Source organism: Pleurodeles waltl, chromosome 7, assembly GCF_031143425.1.
Source record: "Pleurodeles waltl isolate 20211129_DDA chromosome 7, aPleWal1.hap1.20221129, whole genome shotgun sequence".
NCBI classification, from domain to species: Eukaryota; Metazoa; Chordata; class Amphibia; order Caudata; family Salamandridae; genus Pleurodeles; species Pleurodeles waltl.
In genome coordinates, this window is record NC_090446.1 from 1110487680 (window position 1) to 1110507851 (window position 20172).

At 43.7% G+C, this 20172-nt stretch overlaps 1 protein-coding gene across 7 annotated transcripts in view; it reads right to left on the minus strand.

Moving 5' to 3' along the window:
- EPN3 (epsin 3) overlaps nt 1-20172 on the minus strand; it is a 176924-nt gene that overhangs the window by 60822 nt on the left and 95930 nt on the right. For 5 of the 7 annotated variants that reach the window (XM_069200056.1, XM_069200059.1, XM_069200061.1 and 2 more), the window contains exons 4-6: nt 10049-10129; nt 9657-9737; nt 5466-5619 (exon numbers count right to left, since the gene is read on the minus strand). In XM_069200056.1, coding sequence (XP_069056157.1) covers nt 5466-5619; nt 9657-9737; nt 10049-10129 — 316 coding nt within the window. The remainder of the gene's footprint in view (nt 1-5465; nt 5620-9656; nt 9738-10048; nt 10130-20172) is intronic. The other 2 variants (XM_069200062.1, XM_069200060.1) reach the window with 1 other exon arrangement.

A 20172-nucleotide genomic window follows, 5' to 3' on the forward strand; every position in this document is an offset into this window, starting at 1 on the left:
TTGGGAACGGATGGTCAGGTGGTGCTCTGCAGAGCACCCTATGCGAAGGTACTACCACTGATATTGATGTTTGGTTTCAAGCAGATACAGGCTGTAATGGAGTTATCACACTGACAAGCAGGGGTTGTTCCACAACTGGAGACCTGTACCAAAAAGGGGTTTTTCTCACAACAGATAAGGCCCAGGAGTGGTTCAGCTGCCACCCAGCCAATTCCTGCAATATGCCAAAATATCTCATCCAGTCCATGAGATATCGCCCGCCTTTCCCACGAAGCCGGAAGAATCTCATACACTACAGCTTCTATTAGACCCTGGCTCTTACTAGAGAAATGATTTTTCGCATATACAAGGCTCTGAAACTGGAGCGCAGAGAGGACGTAATGCAGATTAAAAACAGGTCATCCGAGAAGGTACTGCTATCCTTCAAAAACATGGAGTGGTGTCTGGTGCTTGTGCACATGTGAGAAGTGGCAAGTAATGCTCGGTTTCAACTTATCCAGTTCCACTACCTGATTGCATATACCTTACTCCCCAAAGAGTACAAAATATTTACATAACACGATCAACTGGGTGCCCTCACTGCTGGGTGGACCCGTTGATGCTCCTCCACATGACGTGGGAATGCGTAAAATTAAAAGACTGCTGGACTGATGCAGTGAACATGCTACAACACCTTACAGGCGTACAAATAGAAACTTTGGCCAAGCAGTGCCTTTTAAACATGCTCCCAATGCCATAAAAAGTGACCAAAATGAGCTATAAATTTGCTCCGTTAGGTTTGATGCTGGCAAAACGCTGCATCGCCATCCACTGGGCCCAACCTCATCCCCCCACATAGGAAAAGGGGGGGGGGCAGACTTACGTGATTGGGGAACAGCTGAGGAGATAAACTGGTCCGCACTGACAAAAATGTAGAACATGATCTAGAGATATGGAGCAACATGCTAGACAACCTGGAATCGAGGGAACCCCAGCCGGCAACACTCACCGGACACTCGTCAGACACTGACTCACAGGAGACCCCAAAAGTGAATGGGGGCAGGGGGTGTCACCACCTACTTGAAGCATGCATAGGGGACCCCTTGACAGAATAAGGAAGAGGAACTCCAGAGACAAGTGATAAAACACGCCTTGACAGAGCACTATGCACACGGCATACTACACCGCATACCTAACATGGCTGGTACTGCCCCCCATTTCCTCCACTGCCAGATGCCTAAAGTGAATGAAGAAATAGGGTTGGCGAGGCAACCGCCCCCCAGAGGTGTAAGAAGGGAGACACTGAATAAGAATCATCCCCCCTCCAGTTAGGAAATACATACACAGTAATAGCCACCACCCACTGTGATCAACACTCACACCCACCTCCCATATGCACCAATTCTGGATATGTGCCATCTACCGGCTAGCTGCCAAATTCATTTAGGTTGATTGTTATTGTTTAATTCCCTGGTTGAAAAGCATTGTTCTCCAGGCAAGGGAAATTGATCCTATTGATGTTAAACTGCAATTACAGTGAATACCTTTAACCTTGTGAATTGCTCTGAGATCATTTGATAAAGACAAGTTAAAAAAAAAAAAACAACAAAAAAAAGTTCAAATTAGGGCCAAAGACACAATGATTGGCAGGTTAAGTTAAGGGTAAGGAAGAGGTCTGATTGCAGAAGGAATGTTTTTTTCTTTGGGATTTTTGGCTGATTTTGACAAAAGTAAATTGTATTCATTTATGTTCAAACATATGACAGTTTTCATGTTGGTTACATTTTAAAGGGTATTGAGATAAAATATTTGTCAACCAAATGTTTACAATAAGTTGGAAATTCACAGAGTTGTAATCAGGCGTCTTGTAATATATCAAGTAAAAGAGAAGAGAGGTTAGAAGGAAGGATAAAAGAACAGGAACATGAAGAAGACGAAAAGACTAGAGGGTGCTTGTAAGAGTTGGGGGTATGGAATAAAAAAAGACACAATGGCACCCGAGAGAATTAGGGAAGGAGAGATGTAGGAAGGTAGCCTCTTTCTAGCCTTGTTACCCCCACTTTTGGCCTGTTTGTGAGTGCATGTCAGGGTGTTTTTACTGTCTCACTGGGATCCTGCTAGCCAGGGCCCAGTGCTCATAGTGAAAACCCTATGCTGTCAGTGTGTTTGATATGTGGCACTGGGATCCTGCTAGCCAGAACCCCAGTGCTCATATATTTGTGGCCTATATGTGTTCCCTGTGTGGTGCCTAACTGTATCACAGAGGCTCTGCTAACCAGAACCTTAGTGTTTATGCTCTCTCTGCTTTCTAAAATTGTCGCTGCAGGCTAGTGACTAATTCTACCAGTTCTCATTGGCACACTGGTACACCCATATATTTCCCTTGTATATGGTACTTAGGTACCCAGGGTATTGGGGTTCCATGAGATCCCTATGGGCTGCAGCATTTCTTTTGCCACCCATAGGGAGCTCGGACAATTCTTACACCGGACTGCCACTGCAGCCTGAGTGAAATAACGTCCACGTTATTTCACAGCCATTTTTCACTGCACATAAGTAACTTATAAGTCACCTATATGTCTAACTCTCACTTGGTGAAGGTTAGGTGCCAAGTTACTTAGTGTGTGGGCACCCTGGCATTAGCCAAGGTGCCCCCACATAGTTCAGGAAATATTCCCCGAACTTTGTGAGTGCGGGGACCCCATTACACGCGTGCACTGCACATAGGTCACTACCTATGTGTAGCGTCACAATGGTCACTCCGAACATGGCCATGTAACATGTCTAAGATCATGGAATTGTCACCTCAATACCATTCTGGTATTGGGAGGACAATTCCATGATCCCCCCCGGGTCTCTAGCACAGAACCCGGGTACTGCAAAACTGCCTTTCTGGGGTTTCCACTGCAGCTGCTGCTGCTGCCATCCCCTCAGACAGGATTCTGCCCTCTTGGGGTCTGGGCAGCCCTGGCCCAGGAAGGCAGAACAAAGGATTTCCTCTGAGAGAGGGTGTTACACCCTCTCCCTTTGGAAATAGGTGTGAAGAGCTGGAGAGGAGTAGCCTCCCCCAGCCTCTGGAAATGCTTCGATGGGCACAGATGGTGCCCATCTCTGCATAAGCCAGTCTACACCGGTTCAGGGATCCCTCAACCCCTGCTCTGGTGCAAAACTGGACAAAGGAAAGGGGAGTGACCATTCCCCTGACCAGTACCTCCCAGGGGAGGTGCCCAGAGCTCCTCCAGTGTGTCCCAGACCTCTGCCACCTTGGATTCAGAGGTGTTGGGGGCACACTGGACTGCTCTGAGTGGCCAGTGCCAGCAGGTGACGTCAGAGACCCCTCCTGATAGGTTCTTACTTACCTCTCTTGGTAGCCAAACCTCTTTTTGGTAGCCAAACCTCCTTTTCTGGCTATTTAGGGTCTCTCCTCTGGGCTATTCCTTAGATAACGAATGCAAGAGCTCACCAGAGTTCCTCTGCACTTCCCTCTTCGACTTCTGCCAAGGATCGACCGCTGACTGCTCCAGGACGCCTGCAAAACCGCAACAAAGTAGCAAGACGACTACCAGCAACATTGTTGCGCCTCATCCTGCTGGCTTTCTCTACTGTTTTTTGGTGGTGCATGCTCTGAGGGCTGTCTGCCTTCACCCTGCACTCGAAGCCAAGAAGAAATCTCCCGTGCGTCGATGGAATCTTCCCCCTGCTAACGCAGGCACCAAAAGACTGCATCACCGGTCCTCTGGGTCCCCTCTCATCCTGACGAGCGTGGTCCCTGGAACACAGGAGCTGGGTCCAAGTGTCTCCCACAGTCCAGTGGCCCTTCTGTCCAAATTTGGTGGAGGTAAATCCTTGCCTCCCCACGCCAGACAGCAAACCTGTGTACTGCGTGATTTGCAGCTGCTCCGGCTTCAGTGCACTTCTCCAAGGATTCCTTTGTGCACAGCCTAGCCTGGGTCCCCAGCACTCCGTCCTGCAGTGCTCAACCCTCTGAGTTGGACTCCAACGTCGTGGGACCCTCCTTTTGTGACTCTGAGTTCACAGAACTTCCAAGTGCCTGCTCCGGTACTTCTGCGGGTGCTGCCTGCTTCTGTGGGGGCTCTCTGAGTTGCTGTGTGCCCCCCCCCTGTCTCCTCCTCCAAGGGGCGACATCCTGGTCCTTTCTGATCCCCAGCAGCACCCAAAAACCTCTACTGCGACCCTTGCAGCTAGCAAGGCTTGTTTGCGGTATTTCTTTGTGGAAACACTTCTGCAACATCCAGCACGCCGTGGGACATCTTCCATCCAAAGGAGAAGTTCCTAGCCCTTTTCAATGTTGCAGAATCTTCAGCTTCTTCCACCCAGAGGCAGCCCTTTTGTACCTCCATCCAGGGTTTCCTGGGCTCCTGCCCCCCCCCTCCCCCAGACACTATCGCGACTCTTGGACTTGGTCCCCTTCCTTTTCAGGTCCTCAGGTCCAGGAACCATTCTTCAGTGTTTTGCTGGTGTTTGTGGTTCTTGCAGAATCGCCCTATCACGACTATTGTGTTTTTCTGGGGGTAGTAGGGTAACTTTACTCCTACTTTTCAGGGTCTTGGGGTGGGGTATTTTAGACACCCTTACTGTTTTCTCACAGTCCCAGCGACCCTCTACAATCTCCCATAGGTCTGGGGTCCATTTGTGATTTGCATTCCACTTTTGGAGTATATGGTTTGTGTTGCCCCTAGACCTATGTCTACCTATTGCATCCTATTGTGATTCTACATTGTTTGCACTACTTTTCTTACTGTTACTTACCTGTTTTGGGTTTGTGTACATATAACTTGTGTATATTACTTACCTCCTAAGTGGGGGTATTCTCCGAGATACTGTTGGCATATTGTCACTAAAATAAAGTACCTTTATTTTTAGTAACTCTGAGTATTGTGTTTTCTTATGATATTGTGCTATATGATATAAGTGGTATAGTAGTAGCTTTGCATGTCTCCTAGTTCAGCCTAAGCTGCTTTGCCATAGCTGCCTTCTATCAGCCTAAGCTGCTAGAAAAAACGCTATTCTACTAATAAGGGATAACTGGACCTGGCACAGGGTGTAAGTACCACAAGGTACCCACTATAAGCCAGGCCAGCCTCCTACAAGAGGTTAACAAAATAATTATTAAAAGAAATTAGGTATGCAAGTATTGGTCAATGTATAAGGAAAGGTGGGTGCATAACGTAGCAACATGCGCACACACATGGAAAGGAGGAAAGGCAGTAAGGGAGGAACAAGCAAACAATGAGATGTTATCTTGGAAGTTTAAAAATCAGAAATGTGACTGAAGGAGAGGTAGAAAGAAAAGCCTGGCAAAAAGAGGAAATGTGCAAAAACATAAATAAAGGAGCAAAGGAGAAGATAGAATAGAAAGGAATGTAGGAGAGTAAAGTATAAAATGGAGGGCAGAAAAAAACAGAGAGCCAAGGAGCAGTAAAAGACTCTAAGAGATTGTAGGAGGAAGGTTGCACAGTACTTACTATTCTGTTGCCAGGGAGGGGACAGCGAATGATTTGAAAGAGCACTCCATGCATGAGCTGCTTCAGTGCTACCAAGTGGTGCTCCCCAAGGATCGGATGATGGCTGTAAGCTCTGTGGTGGTCCAAAGAGATCCACAAGTTCACCAATGGTGGACTATAAAATAAGGAGAAAATGAGGAAATCAATCATTTTGAAATTCCAAGTATGCCGCATTCTAAAACCCAAGTGGAAGCTATTAATTAAACAAAATCCTCTTAAAAAAGATATTAAACATAATGTGAAACTCATGCTTACTAACATATTTGCTATGACCATTGGCTTCTCTTTCAATTATTTTACTGTGTTCAAATCAAACAACTCATCATTAAATGACTTGCGTTGTTGTAAAATAAGGATGGTACCACTGGAGCAATTTTATACCAGTAATGTGGTGTGACGTGAAGGCGATGCCTTCGGAAAAACAGGTTCCGTTAAAAAAGAAAAAAAAACAGGGCTCATGCTTTTATTCAGAAACTGTATTCACCAACAGTACAAAAATCAAATCCCACTTGACTGTTTGAGAGTACTCACCCTCCTCTCGTAGGTTGCAGGTTCAACCTAACAGGTCCCCAGTCTCCAAGAGCTATTTCTGTTTTAATACAATTGAGAGTGATGCTTCATATAATCTGGTTGCTGTGCATTTTCTGGTTCATAACTGGCTCATGTCATGTTTTCTTATAACCACTAATTCTACAGAAGCTAAACCTTTCACTTATCATACACTGAAACAAAGGAAGTAATTTTGAAGAAGTAACAAATCTAGGGCGATTCAATGGAGTGGTGACTCTCATAAGACCCTACAACTACAATATTCATGTAGCTTCATCTCTACTAAACAAAGCAAATTAGAATATGGCCTTACATCATTTCTCAGATTTGGTGAATGGCAATAAGTTCGTAACAGCAGCATTTACGTGATTTGGGCCAGATTGCCAAATCAGAAAATTATTACTCATTATGATCTCTGAGCTACACTATTTATTTTAATTTACAGTTTAGATCACCAGGTGAATCAATTACTATTAATACCCCCTTTACAAGTAGCCAGTTAACTTTGAAAAAGCCAGTAATAACAGTGGCCAGACCCATCAGAACTATAAAATATACATGAATGCTACTTCACACATAAACTTCAGCTGCTGCAAGCAGGCAGCATCTCCAGGTGAAATACTAGAGATAAATATGCAGGAATAGGAAAAATGGTTTTATTCTTGTATGTTCTTACTCAAAATCTCAAGATTACCCACCCTTTTGGAAATACTGGGACTTTGGTAACAATAATTCTAGGGTGCAGGGTGGAGGGGAATAACAGAAAGGTCACTCATAAGGTGTGCTTTAGTTCTTCTGAGTCCGAGTAGAAAATCTAATTTATTTAATGTAGATACCCAGCAGTAGCAATCAGAGCTCTGTCTCGCTTCGAGGATAAGGATAAAGAGATCATGAGGAGGAGAATGTTCTTGCTCACTAGATCATGAAGAGGAGAATGTTTTTGACTAGCTAGAGTCCGGCATGAATGTGTGAAACACCTACATCGATTTTCTGTGAACAGTTCCACCCTTCTCACTGTCTCTTTGCCTCCCTTGTAAAACCTGTAATTGGTTCCATGCGTAATATTGCTAGAATACACTGAAATTAATTTATTTTGGAAGTGAGTGGCCTGGAAACGAAGGTGTGAGATTAAGGGTCTGGAAGCATGTTGTCCTGTCAAGGCAACCTTCATGACTTTTGTCCTTAAACCCATCTGTGAGGCTTCAGCTGCCACAAGGAACAGTTCAAAAGATCCATCTCCATTACAACTGGGTTCTGGCAAAGTGAAGTAGAACACTTTTTGGATAGTTAAAATTTGTCTTTGGGGTGCCTAGTAATGACAAACTACTATGAATCTTTTATGAACACATGGAAAGACCACTTCTCTACAGAATAAGACACAACAAACACTTCCCTCCAACCCTGAAAAAATAATCTTTGTTGTTCCTGTTGCAAGGAAACTCAGAATATTGTCCAACATATATCAAGATCACTGCTTTAAAGGACTACCTCCAGGAATGTGGAAAAAGCCCCCTGTAGAGACCCTCGAGAATTCCAGCAGCCTTGCTCTGCTGCGGACAGCTTGTAGCTACATAGGGAACATACCTTCTGACGTGTCTGAAATTAAAGTGACCCTGAGCTGGAAGAAGCACAATGACCATTTGGAAAAAGGCTGGACAACTGATATAGCATGGGGGAGACTTTTTGGACTGTTACTTCTGTGCTGTCAGGATCAGAGCGGAGAGACTAGTTGAAATCCCATGTCATCCCTTAATTCCTATGTGGACGTATCCCCACCCAGTAGGAACTGGGGGGAAACAGAGAAAAGAGTACGAGAGAAACACTGGTCTACAATTTTTTTCTAATGGACTGGTGGCAGGTCAGGGTAATAGAACTTCAAGGACCATGGATTTGACTAATGCACATGCAGATCATAAACATCAAGGAGCACAGGATCACCCATCATACCAGCAGCAGTTGCTATCATTAGCATCCAACCAATCTGGATACCAGACGGAGATTTCAGAACGTCAAGAATAAGATTCTCCCAACATTGCTGTAGCTCATCACAGGCACTTACTGCACACTTTCAAGGTTCTGAAACACTATGTAAATACAGCCCTCAGTTGTGTCTTGCTGGCCTGAGTTTTTGTTTTAGAAAGTTCCCAAGTCCAAATGTAAAACTCTTACTGGCTAAAGCCACCACATTGATTCAACCACATGGACTAGTTGGTCAGCCTTACTTGGACTCAAGGTCCTGAAAAGATTTTCATGAGGAAACAGCTTGCAGAAGTTGTTGATTTCCCCACCGACTCTCACGGAATGCCTTATTTTCTACTGATTCAAAAAAAAAGATTTGTTATTTGCCTAGTAACATTTGAATCTTTTATTCCAGTTTTTTCTCTTTTTCTGCCTCTCTTCCCATGAAAATATCTACTACCTGCCTTTTGCAGTCAAGGCCTGGACCTCTCACTTTCTCAAAGTTAACACTGAAAAAGGAGATTTTATCTTCTGCCTCTTCTAATATCACTACTCCCATTTCTTTTAGTTTACACCTGCCTCAATCCTTTCCCATTTCTGTTCATAATGTTGATTGAGTTTATCTCCTCTCTTAACTCTTATCAGATCTCTCTCGTTTTTAAAGTGTATCGTCTGAATATTATTTATAAAATTAGATAACTTCTCTTGTGAAACTGATTCTTTAAACTCTTGCTCGTTCTTGCATGAACTATTCATTTATTTTACAATTTGGTCTATTTAATTATCACTGCTCTGGCTCCTGTACAGGCATTTCAAACGTTTTGCATTTCCAAGTCATTCTCACATCTCATTGCATATTTCACAACTTCACTGTCTACCCTTCGTTTTTTGGTTTCAGATTTACGTTCCAAGCCCTGGTAAATAATACAGTGTGTAGACGTATGGGTTAGACCATTCGATAGAGAACACATGAAATTATTTGAAGGAGACCAGCATATAAAATAACCTTGAAATAAAACCGAAGAATTATAAATAACATTTTTGAGTGCTGCTACATTTATGGTATGTAGTTTACTTACTTCAAACACATACATAGTAAAAAAATAAAACCTTGTGCAGTCATGTGGGTAATAGGACGAGTAGAACTGGGCATTGTGTATGACCGCGTACCTGCTGTGCTTATCTTTGGCCATGGCAGGGTATTTTTCAGCTGTCTGATATGACCCCAGGTACCGTCCATGGGGACTCGTGCCACTGTATTGCCCCTAGCAGCATTCACAAATGACTTAACACAGCAGCCCTGAAGAAGCCATTAATTTGCAGTAACCGGCAGCCAATCAAAAATGGTGGACAGGGCTTGTGGTCTAGGGCTTGTGAATAGTTCACAAGTCAACAAAAAGCCCGGCAGAGAAACCAGTAGTCTCGGGCAACCAGATTCATTTGAAACTTGAAATTGATTCACAAGCTAGACGGTTTGCAACTCTAACTATCATGATATGCAAAAAATAACCCTTCAAAGACATACTTTTGTTTTTTGCAAGTGTCACAAAACTACTGAATAGATTTTCACTAAATCAGCGGTCCAACAAACCCACTCTTGTTAGAGTTAGTACAATTGTAAAAGGTAGTATAAAAGCTAATTACCTCATTAGTCTTCTCCTCTTTGTGCATTTTTTCAAAAGACGTTTGGAGAACAGATCCTTCACTATTCTCAGACTTCACGTCCTGGGTCAAAAAAGGACATCATACATTCAGGGAAGAAGTATCAAAGGCATAAAAAAGCTTGTTTTCATCATGACTCATGGCGCATGCCTGTCACTGCCTTGCTCAAGAGAATAGGTTATTTCGGATGAATCATCAGGAGGAAGGTTCAGCAAGGAAAAAGATATAGCTGAAAGAAACCCCCAGAAGGAGATGCCTAGATCATAGCAAGCTAAGCTGGAAACCTGTGCACTTATCACCATCACCAAATGTCCCAGCAGATGCGTGAATCACATTAGAAGCATAGCACCCTTAATCCTTCGTCCATATGGTACCTTCTCGTGGTCCTCTTTGCTCAGGCTGATTGCGAGCTGCAACTGCAGCTCCTCATCTGCATCTGTGGCTGGAGCAACTGGCTGACAATCGAGAAGAATCATGGTTAAAAAATAAATTCACTTGGAATTAATCCTCTGAATAACTCCCAAACCACAGTTAGCACCAGCAGTTACCTTTTGCCAACCCCTGGAATGCCCATTGACTGCCAGTTTCACTGCAAAACTGCCACTTAGAACTCATTTTAGGGGATTCTAGATGCATACTCCATATCTCCTCATGTCATTAGGTCTGCCACAACACAAACAACCACAGCTGCTTGTCCCAGTCATTCTGCAATTCCTACACCTTCTCCAACACCCAACTCCTGCTGCCTTCTCTGATCATTTCCCCACTACTCATGCTGTCTGCTCGATCTATCATCAGTAATTAAACTTATTACCCCAGCAGCTTTCCCAGGACAACTTTTGTTGCCTGCTCCAAATACTCCCAGACAAAACTAGATACCTAGGGCAGTCTACTCCTGCAACTTCAGATGCATGCTCAATATCCTCGCCTAGATTCAGCAGCCAGCTCAAACTAGCACATTAACTTTTGCTGCTTTCTACAAATTCACAAATAGCTTGCTTGAGCTCTGTTCACCTTTCCACTCCAGCTGTGATGTCACAGCAAATTCACATTACCCCCACATTTGCACACCCTCAAAACTCTTACCACTCAATACAATTACCACTGCCACACTCACAGACTCCATATTTCTGCCACAATGTTCTTCAAGATTCATTTGACCCCGGAAGGAGCCTTCACGACTCCATCTCAAAGTCTCACACAGAGCTGGTTCAAATTAGTAAGGAAACTATGCATGTAAACTATTGCTAGTCAGATAAATCGCTTTATTAAATTCCATCCATGAATGTGTACAAAATTAAGGAAGGCTTTGGAATATTTGGGGATGGAAGAACAGAGGTACCTCAAAACATATATATAAAAAAAAAAACTGAAGATCTGTGACAAGAAACCTCGGAAGGTCCTACCAAAGTCTTTGTGAATAGTCCACCTTAAAAACACCTTCTTAGAGGAAGATGTCCAGATAAGCAGGAGATGGGAACCTTACGCGGACTTTAGTAAGCGGAGAACAGTTTTACAACAGTGTGAGTGAAGACGTTCCCACGGTCTGCAGGGGATTCAAACGCCATAGTACCATAACATGAGAAGCAAGTTTTACTTGTTCAGGAAGTACAGCGCTGTGGGGTTCCCCTGTGTTTGTGCAAGGGAAAGTATTACTGATGTGTTTATTTCAGTGGACTACGTTAATCAACTCGTGAACTCCTACTTGTCAATTTCATTACTGTTTCTGCTCCCGATTCTTGGATTTTATTATTAAACGTTACTGTTGTGTTACCAACCAAAAAAAAAAAAAACACAAATCACAATTCTCACGTCACCCTGGGATCCAACTTCGGGACCTAACTGCACTCCTATTTTGAAGAATAGACATTTGCACGTTCTTTCCCATGTAAGTCTCTACGTTAAAACTGTTTAAAATGTGTTTATTTGCGTACGTGCCTATATGTTCTTTGTTCATAAATTCTTAATTAACAATTAATATGATCTACTTATCACCAAAATTATGCACCGAAAACCAGAGCCAGGAAAAAGATTTGGCTAACACTTTTAGTGTGTTTTTGGAACCATTTTATCAACGTTCTGCCTAAATGAACTCACATTTCAAAATGCCAGGCGTCTCCATGATGTCTGCATTGCTCTAGCTGGAGGGCTTCTCTCTTAAAGCTGCTCATGCAGACAGTCGGGCCTCTCTGAAACAGCGTTTGCATCTCCCTAGTAATGTGCAGTGATGTTCAATACCCCTGCGGTGTGCTTCTGTGGCCACTGCAATGCTCCGCATTACTGTGTACTACATTAGGTGTGCTTTTTTATATTCATAATTTTTAACTTCTCACACCATGAAACCTAGTGTTGTTGTACACTGGTCAAAAAGCAACACAGACAACTGACCCAAACAGTTTCATACAAATCCACAAGCCATCTTTTCCAGTCAACATGTAGGCGATGACAGGGGCAGTCTAGTTAAAACAGACAGGCACAATATCATGAAGAAATTCAAAGCTGGCATAAACTAATTTGAGTTAGTTTTCCAAACAGCCTTCAGCTTTTAACTGCATAGTATGCATGATAAACCTCTTATGCCAATCAACGGACTTCTACACACTTGACCATGCTTTTACCGTGAAGGTACTGAAGACCCAGCCATGCCTCGCGGGATCAGTGTCACGCTGGAAAAAGCACAAGCTGTCCCAAAGACATGTTTATGGAACCTATCGGGCCAGCCAATTCCTACATTGCAGGTGGCTGTCAGTATCAGCCATCTTTTGAGGCAGAAATCTTTGCTCTTTAAGATAATTAGGGCAAGTGATTTCTTTAAACGCGTTAGGCAAGGGCCAACTAGTTTGTTTTTTTAAAAATCTTTCGACCTTCGTTCCTGAGTTACGGATGTCTTTGATTTCCCAAGCACGTGGACCCACTACCTAAGTTTGGGAGCCCTGCTCGATCCCAGGGCACCAATATCACTTGCTTAGCGACACAAAAAGTATTGTGAACATTTTTACCCTACACCATCTAAGCATTTATGGAAGTTTATTGTGCACCGCAAGAATTACATGAGCTGGGAATCTACATAGCGGGCAGTAAAACATAACATCAGTGCTGTTCAGCTTGCCATGCCCACAAGGTGCGAGCTTGGGACGGTACTACCGCAGTGCAAGAGTTCCGGTGCCTCGGCAGCTCCCAGTAGGGTTTAAATCTAGGATTGCCCCAGGCTTACCTAGTTTTACAAGAGTTTCTTTAAAGGATGAAGGGTGGGTTTCTAAGAATTTTTCTAAAAAGAGGTTCAGATTGCTGATTTCAGATGGAGGCGGGAATACAGTTCTATAGCATGTGGGCCAAAAATGCGAAGGACAGTCCCCTGCTTCCTGCTCTTTTAACATTGGGCACTGGCAGAAGCCCCTGGGTGCTTGACCGAAGGGGCCTTCCTGGGACACAGAAGGTCAGTAGGTTCTGGATGATAGTCGGACCGTTCTCCTGGATGGTCTGGTGAGCAATACACATGGCTTTGAAATAAATCCTTTTTTTCCCCACTGGGAGCCAATGAAGGGCTCTTAGGGCTTGTCGAGCGGATTGGTGCTTTGGTATTTTGGAGAGGATTTTAGCTGCTGCATTCTGGACTACTTGGAGGCAACCTGTCACGTATTTTGGGCTCCCTAAATAAAGGGCGTTTCCATAGTCCAGGCAAGAGTTTTAGTCCCTGCACCACAATTCTTCCAGTAGGGAGCAGCAGCAAATGTAGCAACCTTTTAAGGGCTCTAAGGATCCCAAAACAGGAGGCCGCAAGTTTTTTGGATTGAGTTTCCATGGTTAGTTTCTCATCGATCCAAAACCCTAATCTCTTGACTGCTGGAGCCGGGTTGGGTGATTCCCCCAATTGTTTAGGTCATCCCAGTTGCGACCATCTGGATTTTTTGTTCCCAATCACCAGAACATCACTTTTGTTGCCACTGAATTTGAGACAGCTCCTAGACATTCATTCCGTGACCTTGCTGAGGCAAGAATTCAGTTGTGAAACTAGTCTCTGGGGTCAAAACCATAACAATTTGAGTGTCACCTGGCTATGTCATGAGGTTGTACAATCTCTGCTAATGGCTGGACACAGAAATTAAAAAAGTGTGGGGCTCAGAGATGAATCCTGTGAGGCCCCATAATGGAGAGGGTGGATGGAAGAGTAACATCAGTCTTCATAGACCTGGAAGCTTCTGTCCCCCTAAAATGGTTTTCAGCCACCTAATCACGTCCCCTGAAATTCTTACTTCCTGCATTCTCTAAATGAGGAGTGGGTGTGACACCATGACGAAGGCAGCACTAGGATCCAGCATTATCATAGCTGCTGAGCGATCTAAAATAGCGCAGATTTCCTCTGCTGCAGCCAGAAACGCTGTCTCCGTGTCGCTGCCCATTCTAAAATCAGTCTGAGTAGGGTGCAGAATACCATGACTTTCTAAGAAGCTAGACAGGTGTTTATTTACATGCTTTTCTATAACCTTGCTTACAAATGGGAGCAAGGGAATAGGTCTATAGCTCTTTGCCAAGATAGAGTTCACTGTGGGCTTTATTATCTCAAGTTTCCAAATATGAGGAATACAGCAGGTTATCATCGAATGATTATGGATTTCCATGAGAACGGTTGGAGCAAATCTTCTCGCCACTCAAACATCAGCAGGGGCAGGATCAAGAGGGAAATACTGATTTGATAGATTTTACTATAACTTCCACCTCTTCAAGGATCATCAAATGGAACGCAGATGAGGCTTCACTGGGGCCATACCTTTCTGTGGAGCTGATGATGGGAGCTGACAATATTTTACTTAATTTATTAGTTAAAAAAAAGGTGGCAAACCAGTCACACCGTTCCACTGTCAATTGGGGAGCAGAAAGGGAGGTTCATCAATTCATTGACTTTTTTAAATACTTCCTTAGAGGCATTCGGGCCTTCTCTAGCTTTACCTCAAAATGAGCAATTCTTGCTTTCTTTATCGCTTTCTTATAATTTTATAAAGCTATATTGTAGCTATTTTGCTTTTACCATTGTAATCTCTCCTCCACTCGCTCTCCCTCTTCTTTGCTTCCCTCTTTAACAATGTCAGCTCTGGCGTGTACCAGGGAGCTCTGTCCTGTTGTATAGCTATTTAGCCATATTTTAGAAACATTATTTTAGCAAACTAGGTGTTCTGTTGTGCACTTTAGCTCAGTTACAATATATTCAGCATTGCTTAATTTTTCTAGCAATAGCCACATTTGCGGTGTTGTTTTATTTTCTCTATTTGTTGCTTTGCTTAGGAAAGCATCAAGTTCCTAGCATTACACTTTGTGCTTTCCTCAAGGCTGCAGTCAGATAGGGTTGCTGGTAAAAGTGGTATGCTGCATCTCCAACTTTTACAGAAACACGCGTATCCTTACGCTGGGACCCTTTGTTAGAGTATCAACTGTTTTATTATAAAAACACTTCTTTGTTCTGTACAAGTCAGAGGGAAATTCCAGCCAGATGACCACAACTGCATGCTGATTGTCTTCACTACATCTGCTTGCTTAGACTACTGAATCCGTGGCCTCTATGGGGACGGTGTCTCTCTAGACTACAGGCTTCCTTGCTCAGGTACAGGGGATGATGTCTTCCCACGGGGGAAACCTGTAGGGCAGATTGGGTTTATTATGCTGTGCTCTAACATAGCTTAGGTAGCAAATATATTTATCACTCTTAGAGACAGTATGGTAGGACTGTTTTTGTGTTTCACACTCTTTGTCACCTTTTTGGTTTTAGTGTGTCTTATCATCCTATTTATTGCAATACATGCCATTTTATCTAAGAAGCAGTTACTTCAATAAATCCTAATTGAACTATAATCTGCCTCTGTTTGTCTCACATGGTGTGGAATTGTACTTCACACCCCACATTTCAGGTCATTCTGCCATCCAAATCCAATAGCCTCATTAGGATAATGAAAACCTATGCGACAGTCCTTTGCCATATTGGATTTGGTGGTTTTACAGGGGACTCTTGGCTGTAAAGAATTAGATAACTTTTGTTCAAATCTGCTATATCTTTCTCCTATATCTCCCCCTTGAGTCGGTAATGACTTGGAGAGTGCATCTTAACACTCCCTATCATTGAGGTTCGACGAAAGCCGCCTGACCTTTTGGATAGAAGGCTTCTTTACTGATGTTTCCAGGATTGCCAGTAAAAAGGAACTAAGTAATGAGGAGACCATAAAATAACTGTTGGGTCTCCTGTCATTAGTTCATAAAAGTTGATGAACACTGGATCTAGAAGATGCTCTCTGTTGTGTTTGGGGGGAGTTTACAATTTGACGAAATTGTAGACCTTCAAGATAATCAATGAGTCCCTTTTACTGAAACATTCTCAGTGTGCTCCAAGTGTATCTTCAGGTCTCCTAGTAAAGTTGGCTTTCTGGAGACTGCACAAGACTGCACTCTGCCAACAACTCTGGTAAGGCTGCATCAAATTGGGAGGAGTCACCAGGAGGTGGTACATTAACATTCCTGTGAAAGTAAAAATAGGGGCGAACTCCACGGAATTTGAACAGAGTTCTTTCTCATTTAAAAATAATCCCGAAGGGGTGACCCCGTTTGCATTTCATTTAATTACTAGATAGAAATTCTGTGACTGCTCGGAATGCACAGCGTTTTTGCAACGTGATAGCTTGGAGACCTTGATCTAATGGCATTTTATTACCCTCAAATGTAATCTGCTCAATGTTTCCGATGGGCTGCAAAATGGTTTATTTCTTTCTGCCGATAATAATGGAGGCAAGTGAGGATGTAAGGGGTCTGGCTTGTCCTTGTGAATCTTAAGCCAACTCGATGTGTACAACTAGTATGATACCCTTTTCTTCCAAGCGCAGGCGTATGTCCTTAAATAGCAATAGTCGCTTCACAATATACTCCATATCATTCTCTTCTACAGAACATGGTACTCCTTTGATTCAGATAATCTGTCTTCTAAAACGATTCTCATTCTCTGTCATGTATACAGGCAAATACTCTGTTCGACCCTTAAGGGTAAGCACCTTCTGTCATAAGGCCTCCATCTTCAAATAAAGAGAAGGGATCGGAGGATTTTGTGGTCCAGTGTACACCCTCCAGTCAAACTGATAATATAATATAATACACTGTTCCAAAATTTTGGAACAGTGTATTATATTATATTATCACCATAAGGCCTCCATCTCCTCCTCGCAGAAATGTCCAGACTCCACCAGTGTCATGAACCTGTCCCCGATCTGCTTCCTTTTTTGTACAAGGGTTGAAATGTCTGTTTTAACTTCCTCCCTCCATGCTGAGAAGTGCTCCCTTAGTCCCTGGAAAAGCATCTCTGTGACAAGCAGGTCAATGAGGACTGCTGGTGCAGGGTTGTCTTGGCAAGGATAAAGGTCTTTATTCAGGGAGTCAATAGTCTACTTCGTTGCTGTTTTCTGCTCCTGATCTAGACAACAACTCTCATGCTGGGGGCCTTTTTGTGCTCATTAGATGCCACTGTTGAGTTCTAGCCTTGCGTGCTTTGGGTACCCCTCTTGGTGTGTTAGCACTTACATTACATGGTTCAGCCTCAAACATAATCTCACTCACCTTAAAATAAATTCTGAACCAGACTCTAACCTCTGGCCTTGTGCCCCAGCCCCTGAAACATGATTCATCTCTCTTATGCAACTATAAACCGATTGCTCTTCTCCCTATTGTGTCAAAAATAATTGAAAAACATGTCAATAAGCAACTAACATGCTTTCGTGAAGATCACAAACTCCTCCACCCTTCACAGATGGGTTTCAGACCACAACATAGTACGGAGTCAGCTCTGCTAGCAGCTGTGGAAGACACCCGGAAACTATTAGATTCAGGTGGACACGCAGCCCATCATACTATTAGATCTTATCGCTGCAGTTGACACGGTGGATTATGATATACTACTTCAAAGAGACTCGGCTTTAGGAATTGAAGGTACAACGTTAAGATGGCTCTCCACCTTTTTGAAAGATAGAACCTTCCAAGTTCTTGACCACACTTTTTTTCCAAGACATTCTCTCTTACCTGCGGGGTCCCTCAGGGCTGCTCACTAAGTCCCATTCTCTTTAATGTCTATATGCTCCCTCTGGCGGAAATCGTTGAACCTCATGGTCTCTCCTTGGTGTCATATTCAGACGACACCCAGCTGGTAGTCTCTCTTTCCAACACCAGCAACACTCCTCAATCCAATCTATCTTCCTGTCTTGCGGATATCGCCAGATGGATGACTATCTCTAAACTCAAACTGAACGATGAAAAATCCGAAGTAATGATAGTTGGAAACCAAGCTCTTCTCAAGTCTCCTTCCCAGGCTCTTGAAGATCTTAAAAACCTCCCATCACCCAAGGAAAAGATCAAAAGCTTGGGCTAAATTCTTAATATCCTGCCTTTTCTGGCCAGAAGGCTTATCATCCAAGCTTTGATACTGTCTTGCCAAGATTGTGGCAACTCTTTTTTCCTCAGCTCCCAAAGCTATGTAATCAAAAGATTGCAGGTCGTGCAAAACGGCGCCACACGCCTGCTTATGAATACACCCAGACATATGTATGCCAAAACCAGCATTGGACTCACTTCACTGCCTCCCAATTAAACAACAAATCAACCTTAAGGCTATCTCATGACACACAAAGCCCTCCAGAACAAAGGTCCGCTGTTCCTTAGGAACTGTTTCATACGCTATATCCCTCAGAGGGAACTTAGATCTTCATCTGCCTCACTGGTGACCATACCTTGTTTCAAGAAAGTAACTTGGGGAGGTAGTTCTTTTTTAGTTAAAGCTGCGTACCTTTGGAACTCTCTCCCTCTAGATCTCCGTCAGGAACAATTGGAGTCTGCCTTTCGGATGAAATTGAGGACATTCTTGTTTACAGCATAGACCTTTTTTGGAGTCTGGTTCCTCTACCTTAGCGCTGGGAAGCCTCCGGGTAGCCATGCGCTCTATAAATTCATTAAACTAAACTAAACTGTGGAAATATGAAGAAACAAAATCAACACAAAAAAGGTAGGAGTGGCACAGATCAGCTCACTGCACTCCTTACTACTTAAGTCATACTACAAACATGCTTAGAGATCCACTGCAAACTCTGCATGCCTGTGACACTTGAGCATTTATTTTTTATTTTAACTAATGACAGACAGCAGAAAAGGAAGATCCCCAGTGTATTCTAAGACGGTCTGATGGTGAAGCATGGCAGGGAAACATATGCACATCCTTTGTTTTCCATTTCCCAAATACAGTTAAGTGTGATTTAATATTGGGTGTGCTTGGGGATGGGCTCAGCTGCCATCCAGGAAAACCTACTACATCTACATATTTCTTAAAATTAGATAGCTAAGGGACTCCAGGGTGATAGGACGTGTGGACTCCTCTTGTGTTCTTACGCTTAAGACAGAGATTCAGGCGTGGCTCCTCCGTATGGGCAGAGTAGCGTAAATTCCCCCCCCCTCCTCCACCCCCCAACAGCATCAACCACTGCAAATCCTTTTACATGGAAAGGATAATAAACTCAGTTTATTATTCTTTACAAGTAAAAGGGGCGGGCGGGGCATTGGGGGAGACGAGCTGAGTGGAGTGCACTGTGCACTCCCCTCAGAGTGCATGTATGTTTGGCAGGCCGTCCAAACACACATGGGCACAGGGCTCTCTCCAGCCCAGCAACACAGTTGCTGGGCTGGAGAAAGCCTGCACAGGCTCCCAGTCTGCCTGGGAGCACCCTGGCTGGGCGCTCCCCCCCAATCCTGGTGCTGCTCTGAGCAGCGTCAGGATTGGCACAGAGCAGGCTGGGAGCATGTGCCTGCAGCAGCGACAGGAGAGGAGCGCGGCGCTGGAGCCAAGCAGGTAAGTTTTTTAAAAATGATTTTAAAATTATTTTTTCCCACGCCCTCCACGGCCCTCCGCCCCAGCCATGCAAGTCGCTCCTGCAGAGATAATCTTTTTCTCAGGGGTTGGGGGGTGCAACTTATGTGGAGTAGTTGGTCAAAAAGAAAAAAGTGATGGGTTGAATCGCTGAATTATTTTAAGCCACTTATTTTTAATCGGGCTGCATTCCTTTGTACTCCATCCCTGACTTTTTCTTCCCCTAAATGAGCTGCACACGAAACCCCTTCCAGAGCCTACATGGTCAGAGGTTTGAGTTTTGTTTTCTGCTAAATGCGAGATAGGATTTTACAATGCTTGTTTAATTCTTCCACACTTGTCCCTTTCTACTTTTTTGATAGAACCCCCTTTTTAAGCCTCTTCTGATACAGAGCGTGCCCTGTCGCTTGCAAGATCGTCTGTTAACTCAAAAACGGTTTAGGGCCCACCCATTACTTATCATTGGTTGGCTTTATCACCACTCCGATTTCCTTGCTTCTCATTCTCAGTGCGTGGCAGTTTCACTTATTTCTAGGCCATTTCTGCCCCCCAGTGGGGGCAGATACCTCTAGACGCCAGGGCTAATTTATTTTTTGTGTTTTCTTTTGTTTTTGTTTTTTA